Source organism: Marmota marmota, unplaced genomic scaffold, assembly GCF_001458135.2.
Source record: "Marmota marmota marmota unplaced genomic scaffold, marMar, whole genome shotgun sequence".
NCBI classification, from domain to species: Eukaryota; Metazoa; Chordata; class Mammalia; order Rodentia; family Sciuridae; genus Marmota; species Marmota marmota.
Window position 1 is genome coordinate 9,669,424 of NW_026000240.1, and position 10,922 is coordinate 9,680,345.

General features: G+C 41.4%; 1 protein-coding gene across 2 annotated transcripts; it reads left to right on the top strand.

Annotated features, from left to right (window-relative positions):
- The first annotated feature begins 971 nt into the window (after positions 1-971).
- On the top strand, positions 972-10,922 carry Sucnr1 (succinate receptor 1). Of its 2 annotated transcripts, XM_048794098.1 has the most exons (3): positions 972-1,233; positions 8,427-8,492; positions 9,225-10,922. In XM_048794098.1, exons 1-3 carry the CDS (start codon positions 1,150-1,152, stop codon positions 10,170-10,172), a joined length of 1,098 nt encoding a protein of 365 aa, XP_048650055.1. In that variant the 5' UTR covers positions 972-1,149; the 3' UTR covers positions 10,173-10,922. The 2 variants fall into 2 exon arrangements, with proteins under 2 accessions (XP_048650055.1, XP_015342400.2); XM_015486914.2 differs by lacking the exon at positions 8,427-8,492.

Sequence of the window (10,922 nt, forward strand, 5' to 3'; positions counted from 1 at the left end):
CATTCTATAAAATAAAAATAATAACAAACTTAGAGGCATACTCTAAGCATTTAACATAAATAAAAGTTTTCAGTTCAATGCCTGGCTATCATAAAAACCCAACAAATTAAAGATATGCTATTTCAGATAAATAAACATGTTGTATGTGTAAATATTTATTCACATATAAATACATTTATATTTAATTCATGTATATAATTTTAAGTACACTTATATATATTTAAAGAATATTTATGTTTTTTTTTTTTTTTTTTGAAGATTCTCAGTTTAAGGCTCATAGAGACTGGGGAAAGAGGAAACTCCTGGTTAGGAGGAGACATAATGAAGTTTCTTGTGGACTCCTGCTTATCACTGCTAACTCTACAATCAACTTATATGGCACTCAAATTGAATTTCTACTGCCTGAACAGTTAGGCATTTCCTCAGCATAATCCCCAAGCTTCACATCAAGCAGTCAGAGTGTTTACTTGATCATAAATCTAACATAATCCTCAGGAAAAGCCAGGTGTGCTTCCTGTCTGAAACGGAGGCAATGAGCTCCCGGTGCTACTCAGGCATTGATTGGGATGGATACACTGCAGTCTCTGGAGTGGCTTTTATAGTACCTCTCTCCCTAATCCCTAGCCACCTGATGCATTTTTAAGTGTCTCTTGAACTTAATCACAGCAAGTAAAATGGAAAAAATAATTGAAAAAAAAGCTCTAGTGTTCCTTTTCTAGTACATTAACAGGATATAAGTACAGTCCCTTCAAAGTTTCCGTTTTATAGCTCCCTCAAAGTTGTTGATAACAGTAGCTTAGTCATTGTATGCCCAACCTAGCATTCACCAAAAAATTGAAAATTGAAGAAAAAAACAGATGCAATTGTATACTCAACAGAATGTGTTGTCTGAGTCCGCAAATAAATATGAAAATAAGGACTGCTTCTCCGTGACTTCGTTAGTGGATAAAACCAATCCGACTGTAGTGTTCTCCAAATCTGTTTGTCAAATGTGTTTTCTGCAAAATGAGTCATTTGTTCCGTGTCTCCATTCTGCAGAAATTTCCCTGCATGCATGTCTCTGACTTGGAGGTTTGACTGCATAAATTATCCCTGACTTTTGAATTATTAATCTTGGCTGCCTGATATGCAAATTAGACCCAACTAAGCATGTCTGGCCACACTGCACTGGGTCAGAAGCTGTCTCCAGAACTGGCCGAGGTTCTGTCAAGGGAGAGGCCATCCAGCAGAATGGTAAGCTGCTCTGCATCTCCTCCTCCCACCAGCAGGGCAGGCTGCTGCTGGGGGCTTTGGGAAAAACTGCTCTGTGAGCCAAAGGGGTAAAAGTCCTGTTTAGGGGAAGCGCTCTCAAGGAGAGGAAAACCAGCCAAAGAAACTAAAGGGAAGCCCTAATTGTTGCCTTTGCATTTTGTTTATACAAAATTAAATGTCTTGTGTTAGTTGCCAAATGCTAAGTTTATTTCATTTAGAAAGGTTTACTGTATTTACTGACATCTCGGTAACATATTGCAACAAAAATTAGTAATTGGATTCACCTGAATACTTACAGAAAAAATTAAAGATCCTGAATCATATGAAATAGTTTATCATGCTTAGAAAGCAAAGTATTAGATGGAATTTTAAGGTATTTTAAAAATTAAATTTAGCCTTTATAGGTAATAAAATAAGATGATTCAAGAATATAACTTACTGAAGAAAAATTAAAAATTACAGAAATCATTGCTACTCTACCTATTTGTAGTATATTTGTAAAGAAATTAATGTGCATACTATTTGATGCCATTCTATCACTTTTCAATAATTTAGTTTCTGATGTAACTTATGCAATATATGAAAATTAAGTCACTAGTTAAATTACTGTATTTTTTTCAGTGTGAATATATATTTTCACTCAAATTGTAAATTCACTTTATGGTAGCAGTAAAAAATTAAAATTCCACAAATTTTCTATGTTTAATTTTGATGGTTGTAAGAAAACAATTTAAAGTCTAAGAAACTATCATATATATATATATATATATATATATATATATATTTTAAATTTAGTTGTTGAAACTGTATGTTTCCAAAAGGATGAATATATTTAAAGTGAAAGAAATATTATCCCAAATTTAAAAATCAGTATTATTGATCTGTTTATGAGAGTAAATTTGACATTGCTTCTAGTGTATTAATTCTAGCAGGTTTAGATATTTTGGACTAAGAATTATTGACTTCACTTTAGTATACAACACTTTTTAAAGAAAAAGATCTGTTAAAAGAATTTAAACAAATCAGTTATAAGCTATTTATCACTAATTCCATTTCCAAGAGTATAACCACTAGACAGTGGAAGAGACTAGTAATTTTTTATGACAAAGTTTTCCTTTCAGTAGAGAGTTGTGCTTAAAGAAACAATTTACTTCCCCAATTTCTTCAATCGTGATGGCCACATGAAAAACACACATACACATATCACGCAATTTGGAATATAACCGTGGCTCTTTGAGAAGTTGAGCTGGCCTACAAATATTGGATCGCCTGCCTTTACAAAGCCATAATTTGTGAATATTATAGACTTATAAAAAACTTTCCATTATTAAACAAAAGTATCAAAGAAACCAATAATAAAACATCACTAAAAACATCATCTCATTTTTATAAATGCAAATTCAAATAAATATTAAAGTGTAGAATGGTACCCTAATATTATAAATGATGGGTTTAAAGATCTTTTTTCCCTTATTTTTGCCTATTTGCATCGATAGGTATTATACAATTAGTATGTATTTCATACATACATTTAAAAAAATATTTTTTAGTTGTAGATAGACACAATAACTTTATTTTATTTATTTATTTTTATGTGGTGCTAGGCAAGTGCTCTACAACCCAGCCCCATACATATATTTTTAAAGGTTTTTTTTTTTTTTTTTTATGGGGCAACCGCTCTATGAGAAGCAACGTGCAGGTATAAATTAATGGAGGAAAGGAACAGGTGAGTTTAGTCCCTAATTTCCTTACTCCACCCTGCAGGGCTCTATCCTTGCTAGCTCCCTCAATATCCAGCCTCTTTGGAAAGTAGAAGAGCTCCTCATCATTTCCACGAGGTCCCTAACTTGCCTGAGTGGTGGTCAGTGGCAATCTGGCTTCAAGTCACGCCTGTCCTCATAGACACAGTTTTCATTCATGATCCTCCAAACTTTCTGCTGCGCACAGTTGCATAAACTACTGACAAAAGCCAGCACTTACTAGGCAGAAATACGACCTGGTTCCTGGTTATGACTGGAAAAAGGAAATTCAAAACTGAAACTAGTGAGTTTCTTGTCTGAAGGAAATTTTCTACTATCTTAATTTCAATTTTAAGTGTGCACCCCACCTTCTGGGTGCTCCCCAAATAACAAAGGTATCCAGATTGAACCTTTAGACTGTCCAGCCATTTAAAACTTGGGCAAAGAAGGGTCAGTCACAAGGGAGTCTGCAGTGGGGACTGGAGGGACCAGATTGGCACATCATAGAAAACAGGGAGCGCATGCTTCCAGGAGGCTGGGAACGGCAGCAGCAGCAGGAGAGTTGGAGCTAGTGAAAAAGACCACTGATCTGAAAAAACAAGGACTATTAGCTTACACAGAGAAGTTCCTTGGCCCTTTTTCTATATTTCTAAGAATTAAAACTTTTAATATTACTGAATACATGCTGCCTTACTATAAAAAAATTGTCAGAGACTAAAAGGAAAAAGGACATGGAAAAAACTATTTGGAATATCATTGTTAGGAATGAAACTACCAACACTTTGATGCAAATCTTTCGAATGTTTCTTAATTTCAGGTGTGAATTCTTAATTAAATGCCTTGGATTATTAAATGTATCCTAGAAGACACACACATTTTCTATAAATGTTTCAAAGCCATAGCTATTGGTACTACCGTTTCCAATTTTTAATATCATTTATATTATACAGAGTGTCATATTTTGTAATGAAATACAGCAATTTGGGGTTCAGTTTTGTGGACATGCTACTTCTCTGAACTTGGAGGAGTTATTTATAAAACTCCTGGTAAACAGTCAGATGTTTACAGTTCTATCTTCACTCAACAAGCATTTTCCGACCACCTACCATCTGCTAGTCACTGGGCCAGATGTAGAAGATAAACAATGAGTCAAACAAAGTTGCGAGAGGTGCTAGGAAGTTCAACTTGCCCCACAGCGCCAGGGGGAGGGGCTGGCTTAGAATGGGGGCCAGAGAGCTTGTTCTGGGAAACTCACACTTGATTTGAGTCCTGAAAGAAGTCTACATGTAAGATGAATAATGTCACACAAGAGAGTCACTTCAGGAAGACAGCCCTGGACCACTCTGTGTGTTCAAGAGCAGGTGGGAGGAGAGGTGAACATGGAACGCTAAGGCAGGCCAAGTGGCACCCAGGAGCCAGGTCATGGTGTGGGGTCCCCATCAATGATTCAGACTGCAGTCCTTGGACTGTGGAAAGTCATTGACGTCTAGGAGAGCAATGTGATTCTATTTTCAAGATTATGTGGCTATTATAGCGACAATAAATTGAAAAGGTCCGGAGAAGATGTAAGACAGTAAGAGAATGTGACATAATCCAAGATAGAGAGAACAGTGGCTTAGACTAGAATATGGTGTGTGGGTACAGTGATGAACTTGAGAAACATCTGGAATGACAGGCAACAAGATGTGGGAGTTGACTCATTACTGGGGTTAAATAAGGGATGACTTTGAGGTCGTTGCTTAGAGTTCTGTGGTGCACACTTGGGTCCATGATGACACAATTTTACTGAGATAGGTGGATATTCTGCAACACTGGTAAGGAAGTGGAAGAACTTAGCATAGGCTTTCTTTTTTTAAATTCTATTTAGTTTACATGAGAGTAGAATGTATTTTGACATGTTATACAAACATGGAGTATAACTTCCCATTCTTGTGGTTGTACATGATGTAGAGTTACACTGGTCGTTATTCATACACGAACATAGGAAAGTTATATGTGATTCATTCCTCTGTCTTTCCTATTCCCAGAAACCCCCCACTTCCCTTCATTCTCCTTTGTCTACCCAACAAACTTCTGTTCTTCCCTCCTACCCCTGCTTATTGTGTGTTAGCATCCACATACCAGAAAGAACATTTGAGCTTTGGTTTTAGGGGATTGGCTTATTTCACTTAACATGATAGTCTCCAGTTCCATCTGTTTACTGGCAAGTCCCATAGTCTCATTCTTCTTTATGAATGAGAAATATTTCATTGGGTATATGTACCACAATTTTCTGTATCCATTCACCTGTTGAAGGGAACCTAGGTTGGTTCCATAGCTTACTATTATGAATTGAACTGCTATAAACATTGATGTGGCTGTGTCATTGTAGTATGCTGATTCTAAGTCCTTTGGGTATGTACTGAGGAGTGGGATAACTGGGTGAAATGGTGGTTCTATTCCATGTTTTCTAAGGAATCTTCATACTGCTTTCCAAAGTGGTTGCACCAACGTGCAGTCCCACCAGCAATGTATGAGTTTACCTTTTCCCCACATCCTCACCAACATTTATTATTATTTGTATTCTTGATAATTGCCATTCTGACTGGAGTGAGATGTAATTTGAGTAGTTTTAATTTGAATTTTTATAATTGCTAGAGATGCTTAATATTGTTTCATGTTTATTGACCGATCACATTTCTTCTTCTGTGAAATGTCTGTTCAGTTCCTTTGCCCACTTACCACTTGGGTCATATGTTTTTTTTGTGTGTGTGATTTAGTTTTTTGAGTTCTTATATATCCTGAGATTAATGCTGTATCTGAGGTGCAGGTGGCAAAGATTTTCTCCCATTCTGTAAGCTCTTTCTTCACGTTCTTGATTGTTTCCTTTGCTCTGAAGAAGTTTTTTTGTTTGATTCCATTCCTTTTATTGATTCTCGATTTTATTTCTTACGCTTTAGGAGTCTTGTTGAGAAACTCAGTTCCTAAGCCAACTCAATAGAGATTTGGGCCTACTTTTTCTTCTATTAGGTATAGGGTCTTGGGTGTAAAGCCTAGGTCCTTGATCCACTTAGAGTTGAGTTTTGTGCACCGTGAGGGATAAGGGTTTAATTTAATTTTTCTACATATGGATTTCCAGTTTTCCCAGCACCATTTGTTGAAGAGGACATCTTTTCTCTAATGTACGTTTATGGTATTTTTTTTAGTATGACATAACTATATTTATGTGGGTCTGTCTCTGTGTTTTCTGTTCGGTACCAATGGTCTTCATGTCTGTTTTGGTGCCAGTGTCACTTAGCATAGGATTTAATGGCAGAGACATTGGTGAGAAATAATACATGACAATAAGTATAAAAGCCAGAGCTTATAAAACAGGTCTGGGCTGGTTGTAAATCTAGGAGTTGTTGGTCGATGGCCAGCTTTGGAAGGTCGAAAGTGGATGAGATTATCTAGGCCGAATGTAGAGAAGGAACCCCAGAGCTGAGCCCTGAACCTAGGATCTACCAGTTGAGCCACAAAAGAGCCTGCAGAGCACAGCTAGGGTGGAGGGAGGAAAACCAGGAGGCTGTGAGGGGACAGAAGGTGACAGGAGGGCATTTTCTCTAATCCTGGTGTGAGAAGCATCTGAGAAGTCAGAATAGAGCCTGGGGAAGAGGAGCTCTGTGGGGTGGCTGGGTGGGTGGGCGCTAAGGCAGCTCCCAGGGTCCAGTGTTGGGCCACATGCACAGTGGGACAGGTCCTCCCGGACGCTGGGCCAGGAGGGGCAGTGACCCATGAAGCCAGGGAGCGGTGCCTGCACCTGCACCTGCTCCTGCTCCTGCTGTTGAGGCTTATCCCACGACAGCCGTGACCCTGGTGGAGAAGCAGCCCCGAGACCCACCAGAAGGCTGAAGAGACATCAGGAACGAACAGCGTGGTCCGGAGAGCCTAAGCAGACCCCAGGCAGGCCCAGCTCGGCTGCAGGCCCGAGACTCATCCTCACAAATCAACACTCAGTGCTGCAGAGGTGGGGACTTTGTCTCACGAGTTTGAAGGATAAAATCCACACACACACAGGGTGAGAGAAAGTAACAGGATTTACTTGATTAGCATAAAGAAAGCAGAGCTCCCGAGGAGGGACTGGTCCCATGAGAGAGGCGCCCAAGCCCGCCCACCACAGGGGTTTGTGTGGATCTACAGGTTGGAAGTCCGCCCTGCCCAACCCTGGGGACAGCTTCAGTGTATCCATGCAGCCTTTAGTCCCATCAAAATGTCAACCAGGCACTTTTCCTCCTTTGGAGTGTCACCGATCGTCACATAGGTCCTGATTTTAAAGTAGCCTCTTTGTAAGTTTCTTAGCAAATATCTGCAGGGATATTGTGCTCTCCTGTCTAAGAAGTGACCCAGGGCCCTGCTCCCTCTCCTCCCAGCCTTTAGGTAAGCCACTTGAATTGGAAGGAGGTCGTGCAACTTTTCCAGAAGCTTCTATGGTAGAAGATTCTACTGAATGTTTGATGCTGCTTCTTGATAAAAACAGTTCAGATGCACTTATTATTTTGCTGTACTTACCCAAATTCTTCAATTGAAGGAATCATTTCATTGCCACTAAAACCTATTTAATAAGAAGTTGGTTTTTTATTTAGAAAATTCAACCTTGAGATAAGTAAGATGTAATATTGAATAGTGGCAATCCAGCACATTTTTTAGATAACTCAAATTCTTTGAAATACCTTATCCAACCACAATCTGGTCTGATGACAAGGGAGAAAATGAAGAGTTAGCAAGATGTTTGAGATCTATTGAATTAGATTGCTGTTTTCATGGTCTGTATTCAGAAGATAGCCCTGTGAAGATCTTTCACTAGCATCTGACCTCAACAAGTGTTGTGCTCTGAGTATTGGGGGCTTCACACAGTACATGCATTGGGACCTAACAGTACTAAGAGGCAGGTCCTTGGGGAACAGGTAAGTCATGAGGACTCTGCCTCATCAATGAGATCTGGTTCAGGGGGATGCCTTGCACCACTGCTGTGAGCATCAAAAGGCACTATCTTTGGAGCAAAGAGCAATTGTCAGCTCACCAGACACGGTCACTCCTGGCACCTTGACCTTGGACTTCCCACCCTTCACACTGTGAGGAAAACATTTCTATTATTTATAGATTACCCACTGTAAGGTAAATTGCTATAGCAGCAGGGTTAGACTAAAATAGCAGGTATTTAATTTTCCAAGCATCAGAGAAATTATGTGTCAAATGAAAAGAACACAAGTCCCTCTTTCATTATGTCACTGTGAGCATTAAATGAGATAATTCTTGGAAAGTAGTGCATCAGTGCCTGCCCCACTATCAGCTCTCAAAAACAGTAGGCACTATTATCATTAGTAAGATGCTCAGTTTCACATTGTAAACTTTGAAATAGTCTATTTCAAGATTGCAGTTGTAGATTGGATTTCTAACAATCCCTATTTCCTTCTCTAGGTTATGGTTCAATTCAGTTTAACTCAGCAGAATTTGTTGGACAGCAATGATGCACCCGGGACTGTGGTACGTTCTAGAAACAAAAGCAAATTAGACTCTCCTCTTCACTTCCTTTACCACACTCTGCTTTGGACTCTTGCTGTTTGTTAAGCCCTCTGTGCACTTCTTTCTTAGGGCCTTTGAACATGCCCTTCCTGTGTCAGAAACACTCTTCTTCCAGATAGGGAAATGGCTCTTTCCCTCTCCACTGAAATTTCTGTGTATATGTAATCCCATACAGAAGCAGCTCCCTGAACATCATATATAAGAATAGCTCACAGCCACCCTCTACTCCAAGAACTCTAAAATTTTAGCTTTCCTCCTTTTTATTTATAGCATCTGGTATTATATGGCATCATTTATTTATTTCCTGACTTTCTAACTTTTTAAATTTTTATTTATTTGTTTCTTTTGTTACTGGAAATCAAGCTTAACCACTGAGCCACTTCCCCAACCCTTTTTATATTTTATTTTGAGCTGAGGTCTCACTGAATTGCTTAAGGGCTCACTAAGTTGTTGAGGCTGGCTTTGAACTTGTGATCCTCCTGCCTCAGCCTCCCAAGCCACTGGGATTACAGGCGTGCACCACCACGCCTGGATATTTCCTAAAATTTCCCAAGAGAGTGAACACTGAGCTAGGAATTTTGCTTAGCTCACTGCTATCATTCCTCCAGTGTTCCTTTTGTTAACGGCGGTCTGCAGAGTCTTGTCCTGCGTCACATTCTCATGTTTTGCCCTTGCATTTCCTGTCTTCTTCAGGCGTGGAATGAAACGTGCAAGGACTGGCTGGAGGTCCAGTCGGCCTTGGAGAAGTACTACCTCTCCATCTTTTATGGCTTTGAGTTCGTCGTGGGAATGCTTGGGAACACCACGGTGGTTTTCGGCTACCTCTTCTGTCTGAAGAACTGGAGCAGCAGTAACGTCTACCTGTTCAACCTGGCCATCTCGGACCTGGCCTTCCTGTGCACGCTGCCCATGCTGATGCGAAGCTACGCCAAGGGAGCCTGGCAGTACGGCGAGGTGCTCTGCGTGAGCAACCGCTACGTGCTGCACGCCAACCTCTACACCAGCATCCTCTTCCTCACCTTCATCAGCGTCGACCGCTATCTGCTCATGAAGTTCCCTTTCCGGGAGCACCTTCTGCAGAAGAAGGAGTTGGCCGTCTTGATCTCCTTGGCCATCTGGGCGTTGGTCACCTTGGAGCTGCTGCCTATCCTCCACGTGATCGGCCCGGTCACCACGGAGGAGGGCACGAGCTGCACCGACTACGCCAGCTCGGGGGACCCGCGGTACAACCTCGTCTACAGCCTGTGCCTGACCCTGGTGGGGTTCCTGGCACCGCTGGCCGTCATGTGCTTCTTCTCCTACAAGATCACTATTTTTCTGCGGCAGCGGAGCCGGCAGCTGAGCGTGGCGCAGACGCTGGAGAAGCCCCTGGCGCTGGTGGTCCTGGCCGTGGTGGTCTTCTCCGTGCTCTTCACGCCCTACCACGTGCTGCGCAACGTGCGCATCGCCTCGCGCCTGGGCGGCGGGCAGGGCTGCATGCAGGTGGTCATCAGCTGCCTGTACGTGCTGTCGCGTCCGCTGGCCTTCCTGAGCAGCGCTGTCAACCCTGTCTTCTACTTCCTGCTGGGCGACCACTTCAGGGAGATGCTGGCCAGCAGGCTGCGGCAGGGCTGGCAGTCCCTCACGGCGCTCAGAGGGTGACTTGGCTCTGCACAAGGCCACCGCTCCCAGCAAGCCGTCGGCGGCCTGGCTCCTCCTGACCCAGAGTCCATCAGGAGGGGCTCCGAACTGAAGCTTGAGAGGGGCGTGGCACCTGGACATGCGGTGGGAAGCAGGGGAGAAAGTGAGGGGCTCTCCACCCATGAACTCAAGAGATCCAGCCCCAGGTGCTCAAAGACTTCTCACCCGGAGCGAGCTTCTGGTGCCTGGAGTCAGGGGGCAGACCCGCAGCCACTGTGTTGGCCAAGTTCTCCGGTAATTCTCATTTGTACCATCCCAGACCTAGCCAAATAGCAGATTAGATATATTCTGTCAGATGTCGTTTTTAGGAGTTGTGTTCTTAAGAAAACTGAAAGTAACAAGGATTCAGAAAGCAGTGTAATGAGTTCAAGCATATTTCCTTACACTGACCATGTGTTGAGGTGGATGTGTATTTAATCACTAATCACTCTTTGTTTTTGTTTTTGTTTTGTTTGTTTTTTTTTTGGTTAGATGGGTTATCAGTGGAAAGAACCTGAAGAGATAATTCAGCAAAGGGAGAAAATAGATTTGTTTGTGCTTGGAAATTTAGGCAATCTAGGAAATTTAAATTTAATACAAATCTTGGTATTGTATCAAAATACTAGAGACATGCCAAGGATAGTTGCAAAAATTTCAGGTGTAGAACATAAAATGACAACTGAGGAACCTCAAGCCAAATAAAACAGAACAAAAGTGAGTACATGGATTTTA

Coding starts and splice junctions, on each gene's coding strand:
- Sucnr1 (XM_048794098.1), top strand. CDS start 1,150: ATGTCTGGCCACACTGCACTGGGTCAGAAGCTGTCTCCAGAACTGGCC. Junction 1,234..8,426: donor AGAGGCCATCCAGCAGAATG/GTAAGCTGCTCT, acceptor TTCCTTCTCTAG/GTTATGGTTCAATTCAGTTT. Junction 8,493..9,224: donor ATGATGCACCCGGGACTGTG/GTACGTTCTAGA, acceptor TGTCTTCTTCAG/GCGTGGAATGAAACGTGCAA.